Here is a 26,007-nt window from a genome sequence, read left to right as displayed (position 1 = left end):
CTGAAGTCGTGATTACGAGCTCATCGCATTTAACTTTCGAAATGGGAGAGCGTTCATGAGCAATTTTTACCTAGGAAACTCGTATTTACGATAATTCAGAGAGCACGTGAAAGCAGTATTTACCAAGGGGGAAGTTGTGTTTACGATGTCAGGTGCGTTCAAGTTTTCGTCGGAGCAAGATGGCGGTGTGCCTTCATTTACTAGACAAAAATGCAGCAAGATTTTTGAAATCTACTTCTAGAAAATAAAGAACAAAGAATATGCATCAGGTGTGTTTTGCTTTTTGAGGTTTTTTATTAATTTATGAAGCCACTGTAAACTTTATCGTTACATATTATATTGTTATATTACAATGCTATTTTATTTTGTGCAGGGAAGCTTATTTTGTTGTAAATAAAAAAGTCACGGCTAAATATTGTGTTATGTTTCTCACTGACACGCCCCAACTCGTAAAAGTCGGGGCTTTAAGAAAATCCCGAGCTTCCCACTGGTATTTACAATCTTTCCGACTTGACTTGAACGCACCATGTGCTTCACACTAGCTGGTCCTCCTGACTGCGCAAATTCTGTTGCGGTTGATGCCCCTGAAACGCCATATCATGTGCAGTGACGCATTATTGGCTCCACCCACAATGCAACGAAGACAAGGGAACCTCCAAGACAAGAGGACCAAAAGCTCTACTATAAAACTAGCATTACACCGATGATTATTTCATTCTGAGGACACCGATTCAGCGAAACTTTTTAACTCGAGATTTTTTAAAGTAGACGGAATTCGACTGCGATTCTTAGAGGTCTGGATTATATCTTGATGTGTTTGTGCCTTCAGCCTCTATAACACCATAGCAAGACCAGCAGCGTCAGATAAATAACGCCGCATCAGCGTCCTTTCAGCAGTATTTTTTTATCCAGGACAAATTTAAAACCGAAACTTTTTAGTGATATTTTTGGCTGCCGATTGTTTGATAACTTTATTACGCAATTTGTTTGTTTGGCTGACATTACAGTCAGCTATATTTCCAGACATTCTCCTCGTCGGGGAAAAAGCGACGCCCTCAGGCCGCCGGCGGTACTGCAGGTGCCGGTGAGTTGTAAGTGAGACACCGGGAGTCTGAATAATTTAACGGTGGAAAATGAGCTCAGAGGAGGCGGCAGCTCCAACTAAAACCAGCACAGATGAGGATGGCATGTCCTGGTGGTACCGCTGGATCTGCAAACTGGCTGGTGTCCTGGGTGGCATATGTAAGTATCACACGTGATTGTGTCCATATGGATGTTTAATGCAGAATAACCTGAGTCTTTCTGCACACACTGGCCCCTGACAGACAGGTGTATCCATTTGTGATGGTATTTGAAACCTTTTCAACAAGGATACTGTCTTACACCCAACACAATCACGTCCTGTACTGGACTTATGGTGGTTTCTCATCCTTGATTATGGCATATCAAAGTAAAAAAAATAGTGCTGTCAAGTCACTGTGAACATTATATTTTTTTAGTGCTGTCAAATCGATTAATCGCAAGATACACAATTAATTGCATCTAACATAAAAGTTTGCAAATATATATATATATATATATATATATACATGCATGCACAAACTTTTATGTTAGATGCGATTAATCACAATTAATTGATTTGAAAGCACTTTTTTATTTTGATATACACATTTTGATACACACATACATATATATATATATATATATACATACATACATATTTTAACAAACTTTTATGTTAGATGCGATTTATTGTGCATAAGCTGTGGTGGTTTGTACAAGGCCTTTTTGTGGACACTGTCATGGTAACAACACAGGTGTCATAGCAACTGCAACTTTCTCTTCTCTTGCTCTTTTCTTTCTTATCCTTTTGTTCTGTCAGGTTTTGTTAGGGATCACTAGGTGTTACGAACCAATATCTCTCTATGTAGTGCAGGGCTTTTCAGTCTTTTAGAGGCCACGGACCCCCAAATATGATTATCCTCGTGCAAGAGACCCCCATCCTAACATTTAACAGCCATTTATATTGGTAAACCTTATATTATGGGGACAAAATGGACATTTTTTTGGTCCCCATGAGGAAAACGCTTAAACGGGTTTTCAGTGAGGGTTGTGTTTAGGGTTAGGGGATAAAATATACAGTTTGTACAGAATAAACATTGTGTCTGTGCCTCATAAAACATGAAAACTCAGCGTGTGTGTGTGATCAGTTGGCTTCAATAGTTCTCTCTTTTTCTCTACATATGCTGAGGCACAGATGACAGAAACAGCTGTTCATCAAACCCAACAAAAGCTTGTTTCTTCCAGCCAAGCAGCTGCTCTGCACCAAACGTCTGTCCTTCCTCTGTGTTTTTGAACACGTTCTGTTTCTGAACAAAGTATAACAGGTTCCTGAAGCAGCCATTAAACAAATGTGCATGTTCCTTTCTTTATTTACTTACTACAACCCCTTTTTGAGGAAAATATTTCTATAATGTTTATTTATTATGTATTTGTTATGTACATATGTATTATATGGGTGTGCGATATTGACAAATTGATATCTCAATATGTTTGGGATTTTTTCGATAACGATAATTAAACAATATTTTGCTGATTGTGTTTTTGTGCTGCTGCCTTGGCTGGTTTATATGGAAGCTTGTTTCTGCCAACACAATTCTGACTTTTTTTCTCAAAATTGCTAGTTATAAAGTCAGAACTGCATGATATAAAGTCAGAATTGCGTGATATAAATTTAGAATTGCGAGTTATAAAGTCAGAATTGCGAGATATAAAGTCAGAATTGCGAGATATAAAGTCTGAATTGCGTGATATAAAGTCAGAATTGTGAGATATAAAATCAGAATTGTGAGAGAAAAAGTCGCAATTACCTTTTTTATTTTGTGGCGGAAACAAGCTTCCATGGGTTTAGGCCTGGATATACAAACAAACAAACAAAAAAACACCATTAGGTGGCAGCAAGTCCCTGTTTTAATGAGTGATTCATTGAATCATGCAAACAATTTGTTCAAAAAGGCTGATTCATTTAGAAACAAAGCAAAATACTGTCTCATGAATGGGTCATTGAATCATAGACTCAAATGATTCATTAAACATAGATTCATTCAGGAAAGAGACACTACAGTGTTGCTCTGATACGTACAACAGTTCAGCTCTGGCTTTGATTGGAACTATTTGGCGAAACAGAAAAAAACACAATAATGTGTCTAAAGTGTAACTCGCTCAATATTAACTTCTTACTTGTTGAACCACTGTATATAAATCAATATCACATTTGCGATCATGCGTTGATATTTGGTGAAAACTGTGCTCTTGCTTGTGTAAAAATACTTAACTATATCATATTTTATAAATATAAAAAGAAACTCATACAATACAAGGACTTTTTTTGCTTTCATGACTTAAATGATAAGGGCATTCTAACTGCATTCAAATAGGCTTTATCACACAGTGAATGCTTTTGGACTCTCAAGATGTGTTTTTGTTTGCAAAGTGAGTGATATACTCAATGATGTCAGCTCGCATATTAATACAACAATTACGGTATTATTGAGATGATAAATATTGCACACCCCTAATGTATTAGATTTAATATTTTAAGTTAATATTTCAATAATTTTACAGCATATTTGCATATTCATAGTTCTCTGTTAATGGTTACTTGTCACATGACATGCAGGTAAACAAATATTTCATTTTTTAGTAAACGTTTTGATTGATTTATTTATTTTTCAATTATTTATTTTAATCTTTATGATTTAATTATCAGCATGGGAAACCCTGGGCTAAGGCATTTAATTAACCTCAAATTGACCAATTAGCAACAATCATAACGGTTATAAGAAAACCTCATTTTGATGTATCAATGATAGCAAATGTTGCATGAAATGTACAAAAAATGTGACTTTTTCTTCTCTTTTTTTTCTAGCATGTGCAACAATGGGAGTTTGGAATTGTGTGACTGTGAATCCGTTAAACATCGCGGCTGGAGTTTGGATGGTGTAAGAACTTGCATCTTAGTTCCCAGTGTTCATTGAGTCATGTAGAGAAGCCAATCAGAAGATAAAATACCTCCGTTTTCCTTCAGGTTGACGGCGTTTGTGTTGTTCCTGTGCGAGGTGCCGTTCTGTTGTCAGTTCGTTGAGTTTGCAAATGTAGTTGCGGCTCGTGCCGATCGCCTGAAGCCCTGGCAGAAAGCCCTGTTTTACTGCGGGTGAGTGCAACTCTACAGCTGTTAACTTCATTGGCCCGTAAATGTTACAGTGGAACTAATAAATATTTACTACGAAACAAATGGTCTTCCTCCAGGAGGAACGTGACAACTCCAAAAGCTGAATCGTCCTTTTTTTTTGTCTTACAGGAGATATTTTGAACTCTAACAAATGTAACTGTCTAAATCAGTTCACTGAAATGTTTGGTTTCTGGTATGCAAATGTAAAAGCACCCCAATGAAGTGTGTAAAATTGTGAAATAAATTCATCTTTAATTAATGATTTGTAAATAATGAACAACACTTTTACAGCGTTTATTAGTCTATGATGTTCATGTGAATTTCTGCTTATAGCCTACTGCTACATTAGAAGTTGCATAATCTAACGTTAGTTAATGTATTATAAACAAACATGAATTTAATATGAACTATAGTGTACACTACCGATTTTTTTTTTTTTTTTGAAAGAAGTCTCTTCTGCTCATCTAGCTGCATTTATTTGATCAGAAATACAATAAAAACAGTAATACTGTGAAAAATTATTAATTTAAAATAACTATTTTCTATTTAAATACATGTTAAAATGTCATTTATTTCTGATTCAAATCTGAATTTTCAGCATCATTACTCCAGTCTTCAGAGTCACATGATCCTTCAGAAATCATTCTAATATGCTGATTTGCTTCTCAAGAAACATTTCTTCTTCTTATTATTATTATTATTACTACTATTATCAATGTTTAAAACAGTTGTGCTGCTTCATTATGTTTTTTCAGGATTGTTTGATGAATAGAAAGTTCAAAAGAGCAGCATTTATTTGAAATATAAATCTTTTATAACATTATAAATGTCTTTACTGTCAATTTTAATGCATCCTTGCTGAATAAAAGTATCAGTTTCTTTTAAAAAAATCGCACTAACCTTAAACTCTTAAATGGCATTGTATTTATAATAATTTTTTGTTGTTGTTTTATGATCAGAATTAACGTTGATGTCACTTCCTTCCCTCAGGTTGGCGCTGTTTCCCATCTTTCTGAAGTTTTCCATGACAACTCTGTTTGGTAATGCCATCGCTTTTGCTACCGGAGTGCTGTACGGACTCGCATCCCTTGGAAAGAAGTGAGTGCATTGTTGCATTTGCTTGCTTGCAGTAACTTTTCATAATAAATTTTGAATTTATTGCCTTTATTGAAGAATTGACTGAAGATTGCACGCTTTCTCTTTTTCAGAGGCGACGCGGTGAGCTACGCTCGATTGCAGCACCAAAAACAGGGCGACGAAGAGAAACTGACAGGAACGACAGATGGTTCTGTGCCGTGAATCTCTTCTCTCCACCTCCTTCACCACCTCATTGCGTCCTTTCCCTCTTGTTTTCCCTTAACAATAAGATGCATTACCTGACTGAGGTGTTTCACGGTTTGTTGGGATGTATTTAAGCTAACCTTTGACGACTGACAGACGAGTCAGTCAGTGGAAATCAGTTCTATGGTTTGTTTGTGTAGGATTTATTTAATAAAATGGGTTTTAAGTGAATATTTTCATTTGCGTTCTCGTGCACAGGTATTATTTAAATGCATTTAATTTAATTTTTTTCTCGCTTTATAAAAACCGACATGTTTTCATTTACATTTAATTTTACCAAACCCAGAGCAGGATGAATGCATTATGTTCAGCTACCATCTCTTTCTTTGTCTTTCGGATCAAACCACCTCAAAACCAGCGCAGGGAATTGGAACTTTAGCCATTCCCCCCTCCTAGAATTCTTTGTTCTGTAGATGAGAAAAAAAGACAGATAAGGGCCGGTGTGGTGCCGAATTCCTACCCCTGACAAATTATTACCCCCCTAGTGTTGGTAGGTTTAGGATTAGGTGTGGGGGAGGGGTTAGGATTAGGGGTGGGGTTAGGATTAGGCAATCAGATAGCGACTTCAACGAGGGGGGTAATAATTTGGCAGGGTGTCGAAATTAAGCACAACACCGTTTCACACAGAATGCGTTTTTACATTCTACTGCACTACTTTTCCATCGTTTCTCTACGTAAATGTGCTAGATGGACGTTTTTGACCATTGCGTTCACGTCTTTTGCAGCATCTTGCGCATGACGCAGCGTCATTTTGTTTTCATGGGGGGCACAGATTTTTATAATCCGAGAAATAGACTTTCACCAAAACAATAACATCCCGTATTATTACTAAAATAGAAGACACAAAAGGTTTAAATTCCTCTGACAACACAATGATAAAAACAATACATACCAAATAGTAGTGATGGGAGAAACGAAGCTTTTCAAAGCTTCGAATCAATTGAACCAATTGCTGCGCAAAATGATTCACTGTTTCGAAGCGTTCGAAACACCACACGCTGGTGACGCCTGCTGGTCAAAACAGTGTAAATGCAACAAAAACTCATGCCAAACGTGCATAAAAACAGCTTTTACAAACCTATTGCAAAAGTTTTATTGAAAGTATAATCTATCAGATGTAATTAACTAATCATCTAATACCATTAAATATTAAGTGTCTGTATAAAATAATTTTCAGGGCTTGTTTTGTTTATTCTATGGATGGGTCAGCTAAACAGACCATTAACTACTATTATTCTTTTAAATTATACAAATACCTCATTAAAACGTCTACAAATGTGTAAAACTCATCATAGATCAGGTAATAGACACTTTTAGACACTTAGTCCTCAGGTAATAGACAGACACTTGTTCAATGATTCGCAGCTGGGGGGGCGATTTCAGTGAAACTGCATGATTCATGGGTTCACAGAGATCGCCCCCAGTGGTAAACCACTGAAATTTCGAAACGTTTCGAAACAGTTATGATGTAACGAAGCCTCATTTACTAAAATCACGTGACTTTGGTAGTTTGAAACACGCTCCGAACCACTGATTCGAAACAAAAGATTCATAAAGGTTTCAAAGCTTCACGAAGCAGTGTTTCGAAAGCGCCCATCACTACCAAATAGCATTAAAATATGTCCATCTGTAGCATATTGATGTCTAACAAAGACTTTGAGTGTACACTCACCATTAAAACAGTTGAAGGCGGTGGGTCTCTGAGTGATAGTCATTTATAAATATAGCCTAATTATGTTTCAAGTTCTGTTTTGTAATAATCCATTAAATATGAATTTTCTGATCATAGGCGGACTCCAGGGAAAGTCTAAGGAGATGTGCTTCCCGTTTAAAAACACATTTTAATAAGTAACTTGAAACTATTTCAAGGAAATCTGTCACTGCACAACCTACATATAAACACTGCTGATAAATTATGTTAATAAAGCGTCTGCGTTCACAAACCACTGTTAATCTTAACAGATTACATACTGTACGCGGGATTTGGCATCTCAGAAAGCGCGCAAAGAGCGTTCCCTTTATAATCACTAAAAAGCTGTCACTCATCTTCATCGCGATCTCAAGCAGCATAAATGAAGCTGACTGTTATAATTACAGGATATTTGCACTCACCGCTCAAAATGCCAATGCTAACTTAAACGCCTCTGATTGGTCCTTGTGTTCAAGAAATCAACAGATATGTTTGTGATTGGCTACAATGCTCAACGCTGCAAAAACACGTTGTAAACAAGATCCTTCATTATGGAATACGAATTGCCAAATCCACAGAAATAAGGTTTTTGCTTTCAATTGTAAATTTGCTGAATGACCATACGATTTGGGGGGCACTGTCCCCCAATGCCCCCCTTGGCAACAGTCCTGATAGACAATGTCATCGTCCTCAAGTTATGTTCAACTTTTAACTGTAAAAAACGCGTTCTGTGTGAATGGCCCCTAATCCTTTAAAAGAGCGAACAAACTTGTATTTTAATGTGTAAGCATGGTAAAAATGTGTTTCAGCGATTGCAGGTGTGTTTACGGCCACTGCAGGGATAAAAACTAGTATGTTTGTGTGTTTTTTTTATGCCTCTGCTAACTGGCCTTTACCCAGAATCCTTTGCTGCAGCATGTTTGGTGTTCATAAGAAATGGTGGAATGTAATTTTGCTACGCGCACTGCTCACTTTCTTTATTTCGTATTTGGTGAAAGAGTGTCTTGATCAAGTGGTTTCTGGTTGTTTCCTTTAGAAGCTTGTATGAGTCTAATTCTGAACGATGAGACGCATTTAAAGTGGTTTACGTTCTGTCTTCAGTCTTAACTTTCCTCTAAAGCCATCTGTCTGTTGCTGCACTGAAGAAGGGCTTCTTTTCCGGAATATAAAACGATTCAGTTTGTTAATGCTGTGATGACATGTTGTTTGCTCATTTCTGCATCTATCTGAGCCAGTCTCAACACTGACCCACTGGTATGAAAGCCAAAGTTACAAACGACAAGACAAAAGAACTATAATGCGGAGGTCAGAGGTCATTCTGTCCCGTTCTTACCTTAGTGTTCACGCTGTTACTTATGGAACCTTGTTTCCACCAGGGAGTTATATATATAACGAAAGGTAATTGCGACAATTCTTACTTTTTTTCACGCAATTGCAAGTTTATATCTCACAATTCTGACTATTTCCTCAGATATCTGTCAAGCATATGTCTTGAATATGTGTCACCCACAAAACTAATAATTTATTTTCATGACAATTAAAGGTACACTGTCTACATAACTTTTGGCCCTCTAGTGGTTAAAAAAACAAAACTGCATGTATTTTGCAGAAGAACATTGTTTTTGATGTTCTTCGGCTCTGCGTGACTGTGTGGATGAATATGATCCATCACAATAGATAATGCTTTACAGTTAACTCTGCTAAAGAGGTTCAGATTTCCCAGGAGGACTTAAACACACCATTATTTATCACTAACTTTGGGTACAATCCCTCCAGTAGCTGTAGCCCATCTGTAGAGGAGTTTATAACAAGTCACTATGATATTGAAAGCAAAATTTTCCTCAAGATGCAAGTCATCAACATAACTAAAGGCTTCTGTATGACCTGACAAACACAACACTAATGACTGAAAGAAGGGAAGATATTTTGAAACACCAAACTTGTTCCGCACAACCTAAACTTGAATTTGTAATTAGATGTTAAGCGGTGATTTTGTCCCTTATGTGTATTTGTGTTGGATCAGTGACATGTAACTGATTGACTTTGCAATGATGTGTACAAAAAGGTCTGGGATTAAGAGACTTTTTTCTCTGTTTTTCTTCATGAGCTAAATAAAGAAATGTCTTTGACCTCATCGCTTGCTTATTTCTATGTTAGAGTTTCTAACTTTTAAGATCTAAAGTGTGATTTAAGTATTACGATGTACACTGGGGGTTAAAAAAAAGGAATAATTAAGATTTTGTAATGTTTTTGAAAAGTATCGTATGCTCAACAAGGCTGCATTTATTTGATGAAAAAGGGTGTGCTGATTTACTGCTTATCAATGTTGAAATGTTGAGCTGGTTAATATCAAAGACTATAGATATAGAAAGACTCTTCACTGCTATTAGTTATGAATTGGATACTGCACCGCGCAATATGGCGGAATAAGTCCCGCCATCCAAGTAAAAGAGCCAATCGCTGATTGATAAAGTCATTGCGCCACTGCAGCGACCGTTAGAAGCTCCGGTTCCCATAGTAACCTGAGACTCGCGCATAGGACTGCACATGCGCATCGGCTCGTCTATCCTGAAAATAACGTTTTTTAGCGCTATTTGAGCATAAGAAACAACATTTATGGGACAGTTTATGTCAGATTTTGTTGCTGATTTGAAATGTGTCTGAAATGACGGTCAGTCCTGTCACACAGGAAATTATGATATAAAAATGTAGTATTTGAGGAAATATTGATGAATTAATCTCTTTAACTGTGTAGGTGATGGTGGGGGTATGTATCCACTACTATGTTTTTGTAAAAATCTCCTATGTAAAGGTAGTTCTTTTATAAATATATGAGTGCTTGGTGGGTATTCTGTGATTTTTGTGTACTGCGGTTGACCGAAAAGTTGCTTTTATTTCTTATAGGAATTACAAAACCATGTTAGATACAATCAGGGACATGTGACCAATAAGAAAATGCTATTTGTATCAAATAAATTCATTAGGAAACCATATATACAAATTTGTCTGTGACAGGGCCTGTCATTTTAGGGGTGAAATGCATATAAAAATGTATTTTAATCAATCATAAAAACATGCTGAGGTGGCATGATATGTGTTTCTCATAGTTTAACATGTCCTCTATATGACTCAATGTTCAGATTTAAGAATAAGATAATTTTTTCCCAAGATTTTTTATAAGTGAAAATGTACATTTCTGGTAGAATGTCCCATTTAAGTGTTCGCCAAGCAGTTTTTGAGATTTTAGGACGCCCCCCTTTTAATAAATAGGACTCTTGGCTGCCCGGAGGCGGCGATACAAATATGGCCGCCGAGTGAACAGACTTTCCTTGAAAGGGACTTTGTTAATATCCAGTGTTAGGGTAACACATTACAAGTAACACGAGTTACGTAATGAGATTACTTTTCAAGTAATGCATTACTTTTTTTTTGTAGCGAAATTTGAAGATAGTCAAAACTGTTACAAACTTGCAATTCTGAGAAAAGTCAGAATTGTGCCATTTTAACACAAAATTCCAAGATATAAATTCAGAATTGCAAGATTTAAATTTACAACAAAATATCTGCATTACTTTTTCAAATAAGTAACGCTTGTTACTTTATTTTCCCATTTATTGACACGTCCCCGTGTTGAGAGAATCGGGAGTAAGTGCAGGTGTTGTGTGCTCAGTGTGAACGTGATGGTTATTGTAGTTCTAGACTAAATATGAACATGCATTTACTCATCTCACTTGCACAAAAACATTCAGTATTCCTTAAAAATGAATAAAAACAGCAAGATAAAAACAATGTAAACCTGCAATAATTAAATGTTAAATAACACATATACTTTATTTAATATCACTTTATAAACCAATGACCACTGATGACCCAATTCGTCCATACTAATAAGCAAAAATGACTTTAGATAAACATCACATTTGTTATTTATTTTTTTATTGCAGAAGAGTATTGAACTTTCTTCTCCTGCATCCTATTCTTCTTCAATCCAGAATGGCAGCACAGCTGAACAATACTACAGGTTTACTTATGAATAATCCAAGGCACTCGAATCATGTAAAAAAAACTATTTTAAAAAGCCTTTATTTCATCTTGGCTAAATCCTAAAAACAGGTGACACGTACAGACTGCACACCTACGCGTTGCGGCTGGTATTGCTTTCGTCTACAGGTTTGTTTGACCTGCGCCCTCTACTGTACAAGCATGAATTTGCATTTCATTCAGCCTGAGGCTTATTCATTTTTTGGTGTGAAAAGGCATTTACATTTGCCAAAAATAGTACTTTTTGTTATTTAAAAAAAAAAAAAAAAAAAAAAAGCCCAGCACAGGTGAGAAAGAGTAAGGCAAAAGTAATGTAACATTATTTTCCATAAAAAGTAATGCAATACTTTTAAAAGTATCCATGATACACTCTCATAAACATTAAGCAACAAAACTGAAAACCATTATTAATAATTGAGCAGCAAATCAGCATATTAGAATGATTTCTGAAGGATCATGTGACACTGAAGACTGGAGTAATGATGTTGAAAATTCAGCATAATATATTCAAATAGAAAACACTTATTTTAAATTGTAATAATATTTTTTTATTATTCAATTCAATTTGTATTATTCAATTCTTTCAAAAAAAAAAAAAATTGTTCCAAACTTTTGACCCCCAGTGTAACTATTGTAGGACTACCAATCTATCAGCAGTCATTATTAGAGATATATTCAATAATGTTTTAAAATGTAATTTCAGAGAATACATCAACAACACATCCAGTGGCGGGTCTTTATTAGGAGAAAACTGACATTTAATTTAGGATACTAAATTCCTTGGTATAAAAAGGGCTTGATAGTACAGTCAACACTTATAACCTGACAATCTGAACAGTTTGACTGTCTCATTCCACAAATAAGAAGTTCAGACTTGAAATCAAGAGACAGTCAATTAAACAGTTGAGACAGTTAATTAAACAGTTAATCACTACATAACTGAAGAGATTGTGTTACTCCAGAACAATCCATGTCACTATAGTAGTTCGCTGCACAGATCAACGTACAGTTTCAGTCTGTTGTGTTTTGCGATGATGGTAAAGAGTTTTTATTGGCTGATCCGAGTTCATTTGCTCTGGTTTTTAGGAGCTTTGGGTATTCGTGGACTCTTCTGATATTTACCCGCCCGCGCTGCTTTAAGCTCCGCCTCCCACTGCTTCTTCACCATAGTGTACAACCTCATGGTGGCCTGAGCGTCCTGAACCTGTGACACACAACAGAGTTCAGCCAACCGGACACATAGAGCAGCGTTCAAACCCACACTGAGTCCAGCTGTGCCTTAAATTAGAGAATACTTGGTAATAATTATAAGGGGTTTTTGCAACCAACAGCAAATAAACTTTTGGCTGACATTAACTGATTAAAAGTTTGAGGTAAGTAAGATTTTTTTTAAAGAAATTAATACGTTTATTCATCAAGGATGCATAAAAATCAAGTCATGTAATTTGAAATAATGGAGAACAGTATTTTCATTGGAGACTTACGGATGAGTGTTCACCCTTCTGGACTTCAACATTGAGAATCTTTTTGGATAACACCCGCAATGCAGGACGTGAGGACTGAGGAAGAGGACAAGAGGGGAAATATTAAAAATTAACATAACTTGAAGTCAATAATTGCACTTAAAGTATATATATTTAAGATTCTTACCTTTACTCTCTCCTTAAATGGTTTGTATTTCTGTGTGTCTCTAATCATTTTCTTGGGATGACCCAACAACAAAATCTACAAACAAGACAAAGGGGTTTCAAATAAATCTTACATTGGTTAAAGGAATAACTCATCCGAAAATGTCATTATTTTCTCAAGCTTGTGCCGTTTCAAACCAATATGCCGTTATATATGACTGACATTGTCTGCATGTCAAAAATTTCAGCAAAAGCATACAGGAATGCTATGAGCATGACAGCAGCCTTTCTGTTGCGAGTACTGTACCTTTAAGTCATTGTGAATGGCGTGTCCCACTAAAATTCTTCCTTCCAGAATCTGAGCCACTTCCTTCTGGACTGTCTTGAAGTCCGCGCCTGTCAATCACATAAAGAAACAGTAAATTATCTAAAACATACTGAAGCCTTATTTTGTGGACAAAGGTATCTGTCTATATCACAAAATGCATCTTACGTTAAAAAGTTTTAGCACATTCCATTTCGTAGTCATTTTAATGCACAAAGATACTTATTACATTCACGAAATGCATTAAATAAAGACTAGCGGATTCATGATTTAATATCGGTTTAATATTAAATGCCGAATTCAGAAATCATCTTGCTCCATCAAACAGGCAATAACCTGGTGACCTGCCTTATTTAATGGATGAAAGAGTTGGTCTGGATCACAAAATGCTTTTAGTTCAAGATACATTCAGAATTTTGTGATGTAAACTCAGAATTCTGAGGGTGAAAAAAAATCTAAAATGCGAGATTTAAACTTGGAATTGCGAGAAACAGTCGGAATTGTGATTTAAACATGCAGTTTGAGGAAAAAAAGTATGAATTGTGAGATATAAATTCAGAATTGTGAGATTTTTACACAAAATTGAGATATAGGCTAAACTCAGAATTGCAAGAAATACCACCAGAGCTGCTTTATAAACTCTGAGTATAGGACTGAGAAAAAAGTCAGAATTATGTGACTTTAACACAAAATTGCGATATAAAAATTCAGAATTGTGAGAAAGTTAGAACTGTTATAAACTCAATTCTGAGAAAGTCAAAATTGCGAAATGTTAACTCAAAATTCTGAATTTATATAGCAAAATTTGAAGATAGTCAAAACTGTTATGAACTTGCAATTCTGAGAAAAGTCAGAAGTGTGTCATTTTAACACAAAATTCCAAGATATAAATTCAGAATTGCAAGATTTAAATTCAAAATGGCAAGAAATAGCGCCAGAAATGTTAAACACTCGCATTTGAGAAAAAAGGTCAGAATTGCGCGATTTTAAAACAAAACTGCGATTTATAAATTCAGAATTGCGAGATACAATCAGAACTGTAATAAACTCGCAATTCTGAGAAAAAAGTCAGAATTGTGCCATTTTAACACAAAATTGTGAAATATGAATTCAGAATTGTGAGATTTAATTCAGAATGCCAGGAAATAGCACCAGAACTGCGTTATAAACTCGCAATTCTGAGAAAAAAGTCAGAATTGTGCCATTTTAACACAAAATTGCATTACATCAATACAGAATTGCAAGATTTAAATTCAAAATGGCAAGAAATAGTGGCCAGAATGGCGTTATAAACTCACAATTCCGAAAAAAGTCAGAATTGCGATATATAAATTCAGAATTGCAAGATACAGTCAGAATTGTTATAAACTCGCAATTGTGATTTTAACACAAAATTCCAAGATATAAATTCAAAATGTCACGAAATAGTACCAGAACTGTTAACTTGAAATTATATAAACTCGAAAAAAAAAAAGTCAAAATTGCTAGATATAAATTCAGAATTTCGAGAAATACTTTTTTAGTTTCTTAATCCATTCTTATTCCATACAAACAGTTATTTAACCAAATACACTGTATTTTTCAAATTCAATTGAGAAAATCCATGCAGTTATTACTAAGAGGAGGGGTCCTGACCATTTTCAATGTCCGCTGGCCTGATGCCGCTCACGGCCGTCCGGTAGTCCGTAACCTTCTCCGTGGGTTTGACGTATTTATCATAGATGCATTTCCCAAAGTGGTTGACGATCGAGACTCGTGCTAGAATGCTCTCCTGCCCATCCAATCCGACCCCCACCATCTCACAGTCCATGGCAACAGCACGCGTCAATCTGAAATCACCATGACAACAACAGCGATTAGTTTACATCACTTCCTGACACCAATATTACACAGACAGCTTCAGGCGTTTGCTCACCCCTCAAACCCATGCTCTTTCACAAGCGCTTTGTCCGTGACTTCTGTATTGCACTTCAAAGTTCCGTTCCGCTTTCGTACGATGTCTGCAGCCTCGGTCCCCACGGCAGACTCGATGTCATCAGGGTCCACGTCATCAAACCAGATATCAGGCCTAAGAGGAAACAAAGAGTTAAAAGAGGACAGTCATATGAAATGAAGCAGCATTAACCCCTTTTTGAGCATAGACAAGAAAATACACTGAACTTAACGGTGCAATGTGTAAATTTTAGGAGGATCTATTGACAGAAATGCAATATAATATACATAACTATGTTTTCAGTGGTGTATAAAGACCTTACATAATGAACCGTTATGTTTTATTACCTTACAATGAGACATTTCTATCTTATACACCGCAGGTCCCCTTACATGTTAAGTCGCCATTTCGCCATGTTTCTACAGTAGCCCTAAATGTACAAACTGCTCTACAGAGCATGTTTGCTTGACTGGCTACTCTCTTCTGTCTCAGACAACAACATGTGTCCTGTGTTGGCCACCGTAGCTTCTCTATATTGCAATTCGCAACCTCACTACTAGATGCCGCTAAAATTTACACACTGCACCTTTAAGTGGTTGTAAATACCTGTTTCCATCCAAAGTAGCAAATTTAACTGAAGTGCAAACTGGAATATCGCATAAAATATTTGTGAATAAAGCAGCGTTTCCATCCATTGAGTCAACGAGAACAAAATCGTCACTTCCTGATAAACTGGCACTAAATATCGCTAAAAAAAAAAAAAAAAATGGATGTAGGAGAAGCCACTGTATATCATAATTTTTGTATATAGTTATATAAGTTATTAAAGATTAAGTTTACTATCAAGCCAATGTACTGTACTAAACATCTATATTTTACACAAAATATATATTTTACAAAACAATTTGGACTCTAAAATTGTTAGAAAATCAAAGCCACATGTCTCACCAAAGTTGATATTGCAAAAATTGAGGTTCCTATTGGATTTTCTTTAGGCTCTTTACCAAAAATAGCCCCGCTCCACTGAATTTTTTCAACGTCACAAAATTAATCAATTTCTGTCACGATATAACTTCCTTATTACTATCAGTAAAAACAGTATAAACAGTGGCTGAATACAGAACCCTCCAGTCTCAGACCTTTCCATTGGTGTGTTTTGTCAAGATTAGAAAAAGATTTGATTAAAACATTGTGCAGTATATTATGTAAAATTTGAAACATGACACCATCCACCAGAGGGAGGAGCCTGCTAAAAAGATTTAAAGTACCATGATAACGCAATGTCCAATTTCAAAATAAATTTTGAGTTTAAGCTTTCGAATGATACCTAACTCATGATGATTGCTAAAATATGTGACAGGTAAAAAGCCTATTAAAAAAAAAAAGTCTTAAAATGCACACATACTCTGCAGGTTTCTTATCCACCTCCTTGACGTTCTTTTTGTTCACTGGTTTCTCTTTTTCATCCTTTCTTTTCCTCTTCTCTGCTTTGAATTGTTTGTGTCCAGTGGGGTCTTTTCCATTCTGTTGGTCTCCAACTTTCTCTGCTTTCTCTACTTTCTCCGAGGGTTTTTTGAAGAGTTTATCTGGTTTACGAGAGTCTTTGGAAACTGACGGTGTCTTCTGAAGCTGCTTTCCTTTATCCTTTGAATCTTTTGTCTGTTTTTTCCTTTCATCCTTCTTTTGAGGATTTGCAGTGAGCGTCTAGACAAATCAGTGGTAAAAACAGCTGACATATGATGTATTTCTCACTCAGAATTGATTGTGGATATTCAATATAATTTTACCATGGTAAACAATTCCTCTTACCTGCAGTAAGTTCTTCCAATTGCAGGAATACTCCTGAGCTTCTGTGGGGGGCATAATTTTTGGATTTACAGTTTTTGGTTTTGTTTTCTGCTTTACAGTTGGTTTCGTGTGGTAGAAGAACGTCTTTCTGTCAGGTTTCTTTTTCTTCTTAGTTTCTTGGCCATTAGTCTGAGCACTTTCAGCATGTTTATTCAGCTTAACTTCAGACATCTTTAGGTTTTATCTATGTAGCCTGAGTAATAAAACACTAAGGTGATGTTCCGCTTTTCTGTTATTATTACATTAAGCACGAAATTACTGGCATTAATTAATTTCACCAGCTGTTTACATGTTATTTCGTAGCTTTCTATAAATAATGCCGAGCTACGACATGCATGTTAGCGCGGACAATAGTAAATATAAATATATATCGCTCTTTGAGAATATATTATCTTAAAAGCATTCAACGCAAATATAACTAAAAGAAATATCCACAACTATACCATGAGACAACCATGCTGATGGAACTTTCTGTCGTCTGTGTTACAACAATTCGATCCGTGCAGGAACTGTGAGCGAATGAACGTTCCGCTCTGTATTTTAACAGAGGTTTTCGAAAGTTTAGAAAAAAACCCAGTGTAAAAATAGATAAATAAATACTAAAAAATATTAAGGCTGAACTAATTCAGTTCTTAAATAATTTGATTAAAATGATTGAAAATAAATATATAAACAAATAATAGGCTACATCTAACTAAACAGTTCTACAGCGAGTAGAAAAAGGTATGCATAGACGTCACTTTCCCGCCGGAACGCGCTCCCTCAGCTGGACTGAGTGGCAAAAGAACCTGCTGCATGACTGGATTTAATAGGGGAAACTGCGAAAATGTGAGTAAAACAAACGATTACACTAAAGGTTGGGCTCGAAAGTGTCCCTTATAACATGTCAAAGAAACCTAATCCATGGATACTGACATACATAAAGCAAATCGGCCTGTGAACGCTTTTTATAACTACAATATAGGTAGGTCTAAATCGGAGTGATCACTTATATCAGTTATATATTTCGTCATATCGTCCAGCCCTAAAACTTGTATAGTTTTTGTCAGTGTTTATTTAAAAACACCCAAATATTCAGAATATAAGATGGTAAATATTAAATTGATGAGTTGTCAACACAATATATAACAATACAATATATAGGGTATGATTGTACACCAAAATCCTACATTTTCACACAAAATGATAACTGCAAAACATGTTTCTCTGCCTGAAGTCTAGCTGTTTCTGTGAATTGCAGCGACCTATTTGCTTCTAGCTTTCAGCAGTCTGTAAAAATATACCTCAGATTTTGTGTCAAAGCTATTTGTACAGTCAGTCGCAAAGCTCTTTCCCGTTTTGGATGTGTTTTGTGTGTTTTTCGCGGCATTCACGCTGAAAACCAATGCTGCCACTCAGTCTTTTTGCCACTCAGTGGGCGTAACCGCAGTTATAACGGTCAACGGTGACGTCATGTGCATACCCTCTACAGCGAGTAGAAAAAGTAATAATGTACCGTAAAAAAACTAAATATTTTCCAAATAATATTTCACACATGTTTATAATATAATTTATACAGTATAATTTGGGTGTTTAAAGATGATAATTTTCGATCTAAAAGATCAAAAACCCCTGTTTCGGTCAGCGATGTTACGTTCAGTTTTGTCTGTTATTATTAAAAAAATTAATTCAGAAAATTAGACTTTAAAACAATTCTTCAAAGATTAATATGTTTCAAGCTCTGAATTAAAAGTTATTTTGATATTTTTGAGGGAATAAGCAAAAGGCCAGAGATATAGTTTTGCAGAATTGATGCGTTATTTATTATTATAAACAAAATATTTAAATTCATCCTTTATTTATTATAATAAGCAGAAAAGCAATTTTCTTCTATGAATTCATAAAGAAAACATGACAAAAAAAGTCTTTATTATGCAATTTTTAATATAGGCTACATGATTTTCAGTTTTGTAGACTGTTTTACATAGGTAATGCTGGGTAATCTTGAATGAACATACAGGATCATATATAACTGTCGCTGTGCTTGTCTGTTACAAATATTTTCACTGGTAGAATCCTCAGACCAGAAGTGAGACAAACACTAGAGAAGAACGGAAAGATTCTCTCCGTAAAGGTTGCTGTGAATGAGCACAGATGAGTGTCAGGTGTTAGTGGATCAGAAAATGACACTCTTCCTTGATCCCAGTCCAGCAGTACTCTCACCCTCCGAAGCCTCTCTTTAACACTAAAGGGAGTGTAGGTTTGCTCTTGGTGATGTGAGAAATATTCTTTATTTTTGTACCACACACACCAGACATCTTTGTCAAAGAAAGTAAACCCCTTCCTTTGGTTTGATGCTGTTGTTATTCCAAGAGTCCAGTGTATATTGTCCCCAACCTCCACATCCCAGCAGTGTGTTCCTGAGTTAAAGCCTTCAGAACCCAGGACACATGGATAGATGTCAAATCTCTCTGGGTTAGCAGGAAATGCTTGAGTGTCCATGGTCCATGTCATGCTGGTCAGATCATCAGACAGGTGGAGTTCGGGATGTGCAGTGTTGGGGTCCAGATTCACAGGAGCTAGTGAGACAAAACAATCAAGATAGATGTACACACATCCCATAATTATACTTTGTCATTAACACCAGAAGATATTTGAAAGACTCACCATTTTGGACAATATCTCGCATCTTCAGCCATACACCAAATGCCAGGTTTCCCAAGTGATTCGCCATATTAATCAGAGCTCCAGAACTCATCTGTGGATTCGGATGTGGGCTCTGGGCTCTGGAAGAACATTCTGCAATGGGTTTGGGTTCACAAGCAGAGAAAAGAGACAGGAGGGAGAACACTTACCTTTCCATTGTGGCTTTAAAGTTCTGGAAAAGAATGAAAATTATTAATTATCACTCCACTCAAGGATAGTTAATATAATTGGAGAAAAATATGTGTAAGCCGTAATTTTTTATGTGTTTTGGCCGTTCATTTACATAACAATGGCATTTTGGGGGCCTGAAAATGCAAACTTTTGAAAACAGGATTCAAAGGGCAATGCTGCATCTGAAATCGAATACTTCCCTACTATATAGTAGGGCTGGGTACTGACACAATTTTCACGATTCGATTCGATTTCTATTCACATGCATTCGATTCGATTACAATTTCGATTCGATATCGATTATTTACACTCAATTATGTTTTTTATAATAAATAAAGTTTAGAATTACATAATCATATTTCTACTCCAATTCAGGGTATTTTTAAATATAAACATTTAAATCGTGGCTGTCATAACTGATTTATTCAAACGTGCATTAAATATTGAAGAACATTATAATGAATATGTAATGGTGCATAGCTTATCAGAATGCTGCTCTCTAGAGTTCACTTTTCTAGCTGACTAATGAGTTTATGGTCACTGAATATGTTTTTCTGAGGTAAATGTGACGTTACGTGACATTGTTTACTAGCTGTTTTATTGACGTCTTTCCGAGGTTGAAACACTGATTGAGCTATTACACGAGACATGATACGGATTTCGGTAAGTTGTACTGTATATTTTAACATACCTTCAGATGTTCATTCATGTTTATTTCACGCTGTAACTGGTATTAAAGCGGAGGAGAGGATGTTCACATGCACTCCGTGCTGCCGCTTCTCTTTAACTGAGGTGCTACAGCGATCTGTCACAACACATTAAACAGCGCCAAAACAGTATTTAATTTTTGAATCTCATAATAAGATGGAATCTGAGACTTTGCTTCATATCAAAAGTAACAAAGCACAAAGATTATTGCGATTTATTGGATGGGAGGTGCGCTACATGTTCTGTTCATTCATCAACTGAAAACAGACTAGACTAATCGATTCTTGGGATTTAAGAATCGATATCGGTTCGTAAAAATGAGAATCGATTAAAATCGAGAAATCAATATTTTTTACCCAGCCCTACTATATAGTATATGAGAGTAGTATGTCCGAATACATAGTCTTTGAAAAACAGTAAGCGAAAAGTACCCGGAAGATCTCCGTCAATATTCTGAAGTGTCACAATCGTGTTGCATTGTGGTATACGGAGCTGCCTGAAGTGTACATATTAAATCGAGGGGACGAGGGTCTGTCCATATAAACTTCCCTCATTCACGTAGTGGAATACATTTCAAAATGGTGGCAGGGATTCCCCCTAGGGGAAGTGCTTAGGGAAGTTAGTGCGTCTAAAAGTGGAGTGGAATGCAGTTGAGTAGTATGAATGAAATTCAGTAGTACATGCTACCCACATTCATACTATATCAAACTTACTTTTTTAACGGTAACAAAGTAAGTTCAAAGTTTTTGAAAACAATACTGTTATTGTCTCCATGTAAAATATAAAAACGCATGTGAATCTGCATGAATGAGGATTGTTTTGACAACTTTGACCCTTTCCCAAATGGCACGCTTCGGCTGAATCCCAAATGGCACACTTCTATGCACTTTCGGTGTTGTGGACTTACAATGGCTGCCGTGTACACGTGTCCATTAAGTCCACGAGACTGTAGGGTGTCCCATTCATCATTTTAGGTATCAGAAGGGTGCTCACAAGCGCCCCCTTTGCGGCTGCTACTTCATCTGAGACCGCAAGTCTGCGAGCTACGCAGAGGAGTTTTCCCGCAGTCAAAGCGGCATTACATCACGAAAGTGTGGACTCAGAGGAAGACTATGAGGGTTTAGGGTGCCATTTGGGATTCAGCCTTCATAGCACTTTCGGTCTTGTGGACTTACAATGGCTGCCGCTTGCATGTGTCCGTTAAGTCCACGAGAATGTAGGGTGTCCCATTTGTGAATTTTAGAAGGGTGCTCACGAGAGCCCTCTATGCGGTCGATATGCGCCTTCGATGCACACTTTTGCTGAGCCCACACTGGTGCGAGCTCCACGGCAGATATCTTCCCAACAGTCAAAGCGGCGTTACGTCACGAAAGTGCGGACTCGTAGGAAGACCGCGAGTGTTTAGGGTGCCATTTGGGACAGGGCCGTTGGATCAGGTGCATTTAATTAAGATTGAAGCTAAACTCTAAAGGGCTGTGGCCCTCCAGGAACTGAATTCGACACCCCTGACGTAAAAGCAAAAAAACAACAAAAACGTAAAATACTAAAATACTGTGGTAAAATAAATATGAAAAAAAAACTTTTTTCTTTTAAATATTGTATTAATATAACTATAAATTAAAATGCTAAAAAAAAAAAAAAAAAAATCCTTCATTTGTGTTAAAATAATATAAATAAAACAATTACTATTTTTCCTTAAAATATTGTGTTTGTAAAAGCAGGGACCATTGAGTCAAGAAGGTTGAGAACCAAAGGTTGCGATTTAAAATCTGCCATCTTTGCTCACTGGTTTTTAAACCAATCACCTGTTATGCACCAAGCTGTAATTGTCATGTGGCTCACATTTAGAAACAAGACATCCTTGGCTTTCATTTCTTCCTCAATGTCTTTGATTGTATCTGAAAGAGCTGAGATCTGTTTGTTCATCTCCTCCAGATTCTCCTTCATCATCTGAATCTTCTGCTCCTCATCCTCCCTCAGTGTAGTGATTTTAGCCTCTTCTTCCTCAATGAGAAACTGATGGAGCTTCTTAAACTCCTCATTAATCTGATGCTTTGTGTGCTGAGCTTGAGTCTCAAATAAAGACAGACAGACAGAGGAATAAAATTCAGTTCAATTTTGTGTTGAATATGCTGAAGGTATAACTAACACTGCATCTTCACCTGGATGTGTTCAACCGCTTCCTCACACTCTCCTTTAACTTCCTCCATGTGTTTGAGCTTTTCTTGTAAGGACTTCAGTGCGATACGGAGTTCCTCCTAGAATTCAAAGGGGACCTATTATGCCCCTTTTACAAGATGTAATATGTGTCAGTGAAGTTTCAGCTCAAAATACCCCACAGATAATTTATTATAGCTTGTCAAATTTATTATAGCTTGCCGTTTTTGCGTGTGTAAAATGTAAATGAGCTGCCGCTTTCCAGAAGAGGGCGGAGCTTTAACAGCTCACGCTTCTTGCTCAACAACAACAAGGCTGGAGAATCTCACGCAGCCACAATGACGATTGTCAGTAACGGTGTTCAGCCTTACATTGTTCAAACTGGAGTCAGATACTGATGGAGAGACTCAACAAGAAGTTACAACTTTTAGAATGAAACTGGACGTTTCTGAATGGTTAGTGGATAAATTTATAGTTGTTGTGGAGTTGATTCAACTCATCGACTAGCATGTGCCGTCATGTTAATCTTTTGTGCAAATCCAGCGTTGATTTGACCCTCGTTTATGAAGCAGTCCGGCGTAAAATGACGGCATGGCAACAACACTCTACTACAACAACTCTTCCTCTTCTCTAAAGCAGCCCAACATGGCCTCACCCCCTTTGTTGTGTGTTCTCAGGGGCGGGGTTTATGTAAATGTTAGGGTTAGTGATGTCACCAACCCGGGAAGAAGCTCGTTGTAGTTCCTACCAGCCATTTGTTGTAGTATTTAAAAGGTGAATTCTTTAAAAGAAAATATCTCCCTTTGCATTGAACTTTGAGCATCGTAACTTTGCAGATGTTGTTTATGCTCAAACAGCAACTTTACACACTAACTAAAGTTAAAAAAGTGAAATAATATTCAAACAACCCCTTTATAACAACTGCATGTTATCCCTAGTCCAAAACATCCCTTATGGATTGTGAACAAGATTTCTGTGAGGATTTTGCTAACACAAAAACACAATGACTGAAGCACTTCTTCCCTCCTTTTATAGCAACCAGTGTGCTCTTATAATCCAATAAGATGACCTGACTAGTATTAGTATTAGTAAATTATTTAAAATGCATCCGATTACTCTCTACAATAATCTAGAATCAATGTGAATCAACACAACAACAACTGAATCAACAAACTTTGCAGAAACACAAAATGTATGTCCATTTTTGACCAAGGCTGTACAGATGTAAAGATTTTTAATTTAGAACTGCTTTATAATTACTGTTTGTAAAGCAAAGCATTGTTCTGCATTTGAAACAAGATCTTTTTTCTTACCTTGTAAGAAGGAAGAACATCTTTGATTGGCTTGAATTGGTGATGAGCATGTTTGTCTGAATCTCTGCACACTAAACACACTGACTGACTGTCCTCCAGACAGAAGAGTTTGAGTTTCTCACCATGCAAATTACAAACCTCCTCAACGTTCAAGAAAGACTCACACAAGTTTTTTAACACAAGATTACTAGGAGGATCAGTTTTCGAGGATCTTCTCCTGCAGACCGGACACTGTCGAGTTTTCTTTGATCTCCAGAACTGTTGAAGACACTCTTTACAGAAACTATGACTGCATGACAGAACAACAGGAAATTTGAAGATCTCAATGCACACAGGACAAGAAAGCTCTTCCACAGATAAAGACTCCATTTTCATTTTTTAATAACTCCAACTGTCTATTCAGACATAAAAGCCTTTTTTTTTTTTTTTTGCTCAGGTACTCGATAGAGGAAGCAATGCGGGAGCAGAAAAATAAAGCCACTTCCTGATGTGTGTTACAAGAGGGTGTTTCTGATGATCCTATTTGCATACTCAAACATGTACTGAAATGAACTGAATGCACTGAAAATATTTTGTAAGAATATAGTATGCAAGCACATCACACTCTAAAATAAACTGGCATTTAGAATTTAAACTAACGTGTAAGAATCATTTGCTACATGAATATGATTAAATGACTGCTAGAGTTTATAAGAAAAGTCTTGTTCCCTCCAGGCTACTATGAAGCCGGATTAGCTGGCTAGCCAGGTAAGTTGAGCCAATCCTGGGTTTTAGAGGCAGGCTTTTAGTGGTGTTCATCGCCATAGTAATTTACGCTACATGGCTAACCTGCTCCAGGGCAGGTTTTTTTCTGGGCAAGAAATCTCAAACCTGAAATGGAACAATCAGATGTGAGCAAAGTGTCACATGTCGCAATAAAGTCACTCTCCCAGTTTCTCTTGCTCCAAATTAAAGGGTTATTTCACCCAAAAATGAAAATTCTGTCATTAATTACTCACCATCTTGTCGTTCCACACCCGTAAGACCTTTGTTCATTTTTGGAACATTTTTGATTTTTTTTTTTATCTCCCATAAAAGCAATGAAATTACCACATTCAATGTCTAGAATAGTAGTAAAAACATTGATTAAAATAGTCAACGTGACTGCAGTGGTTCAACCTTAATGTTATGAAGCGACGAGAATACTTTTTGTGCACAAAAACAAAACAAAAATAACGACTTTAATAAACGAAATTGTCTGGCTTTAATGATAATTGCTTAATATGATTATTTCATATTTGATTTATTATATTAATTATACTTAATCCATTACACACAAGCAATTTTACCGTAAAAATTAAGCATTTAGTTTAAATGAATATTAATATATACAGATAATACAACCCGAATTTCGGAAATGTTGGGACGTTTTTTAATTTGAATAAAATGAAAACTAAAAGACTTCCAAATCACATGAGCCAATATTTTATTCACAATAGAACATAGATAACATTACAAATGTTTAAACTGAGAAATTTTACACATTTATCCACTAAATGAGCTCATTTCAAATTTGATGTCTGCTACAGGTCTCAAAATAGTTGGCACGGGGGCAACAAATGGCTGGAAAAGCAAATAATTTTGAAAAGATTCAGCTGGGAGAACATCTAGCAACTAATTAAGTTCACTGAATTCAGGTCTGTAACATGATTAGCTATAAAAGGGATGTCTTAGAGAGGCAGAGTCTCTCAGAAGTAAAGAATGGCAGAGCTGTAAAAGAGTGCGTAAAAAGATTGTGGAAAACTTTAAAAACAATGTTCCTCAACGTCAAATTGCAAAGGCTTTGCAAATCTCATCATTTACAGTGCATAACATCATCAAAAGATTCAGAGAAATCTCTGTGCGTAAGGGACAAGGCCGAAGACCTTTATTGGATGCCCGTGGTCTTCGGGCCCTC

At 36.3% G+C, this 26,007-nt stretch overlaps 4 protein-coding genes across 6 annotated transcripts in view; 2 read left to right on the top strand and 2 right to left on the bottom strand.

Moving 5' to 3' along the window:
• The window catches only part of rpl35 (ribosomal protein L35), a 518,047-nt gene that overhangs the window by 464,050 nt on the left and 27,990 nt on the right, over nucleotides 1–26,007 (top strand). The window lies entirely within an intron of this gene.
• cacfd1 (calcium channel flower domain containing 1) lies at nucleotides 597–9,391 on the top strand. Of its 2 annotated transcripts, none has more exons than XM_051877894.1 (6): nucleotides 597–794; nucleotides 1,024–1,242; nucleotides 3,929–4,001; nucleotides 4,088–4,213; nucleotides 5,222–5,329; nucleotides 5,440–9,391. In XM_051877894.1, the coding sequence occupies exons 2-6, from the start codon at nucleotides 1,134–1,136 to the stop codon at nucleotides 5,528–5,530; spliced, it is 507 nt and encodes a 168-aa protein (XP_051733854.1). In that variant the 5' UTR covers nucleotides 597–794; nucleotides 1,024–1,133; the 3' UTR covers nucleotides 5,531–9,391. The 2 variants fall into 2 exon arrangements, with proteins under 2 accessions (XP_051733854.1, XP_051733853.1); XM_051877893.1 differs by having other exon boundaries at nucleotides 598–794; nucleotides 1,008–1,242.
• On the bottom strand, nucleotides 12,026–17,586 carry rexo4 (REX4 homolog, 3'-5' exonuclease). Of its 2 annotated transcripts, XM_051877850.1 has the most exons (9): nucleotides 17,481–17,586; nucleotides 16,999–17,230; nucleotides 16,595–16,893; nucleotides 15,172–15,324; nucleotides 14,892–15,085; nucleotides 13,239–13,327; nucleotides 12,954–13,028; nucleotides 12,788–12,862; nucleotides 12,026–12,507 (listed from the first exon to the last, which is right to left on the bottom strand). In XM_051877850.1, exons 2-9 carry the CDS (start codon nucleotides 17,206–17,208, stop codon nucleotides 12,370–12,372), a joined length of 1,233 nt encoding a protein of 410 aa, XP_051733810.1. In that variant the 5' UTR covers nucleotides 17,209–17,230; nucleotides 17,481–17,586; the 3' UTR covers nucleotides 12,026–12,369. The 2 variants fall into 2 exon arrangements, with proteins under 2 accessions (XP_051733810.1, XP_051733809.1); XM_051877849.1 differs by having other exon boundaries at nucleotides 16,999–17,553.
• Nucleotides 18,940–24,692, bottom strand: LOC127503743 (nuclear factor 7, brain-like). The gene is made up of 6 exons (XM_051877846.1): nucleotides 24,072–24,692; nucleotides 22,764–22,859; nucleotides 22,444–22,674; nucleotides 19,872–19,894; nucleotides 19,684–19,802; nucleotides 18,940–19,595 (listed from the first exon to the last, which is right to left on the bottom strand). Exons 1-6 carry the CDS (start codon nucleotides 24,444–24,446, stop codon nucleotides 19,039–19,041), a joined length of 1,401 nt encoding a protein of 466 aa, XP_051733806.1. The 5' UTR covers nucleotides 24,447–24,692; the 3' UTR covers nucleotides 18,940–19,038.

Source organism: Ctenopharyngodon idella, chromosome 21 (assembly GCF_019924925.1).
Source record: "Ctenopharyngodon idella isolate HZGC_01 chromosome 21, HZGC01, whole genome shotgun sequence".
NCBI classification, from domain to species: Eukaryota; Metazoa; Chordata; class Actinopteri; order Cypriniformes; family Xenocyprididae; genus Ctenopharyngodon; species Ctenopharyngodon idella.
The sequence above is the reverse complement of the archived record's forward strand: the minus strand, read 5'-3'. Positions and strand labels throughout refer to the sequence as shown.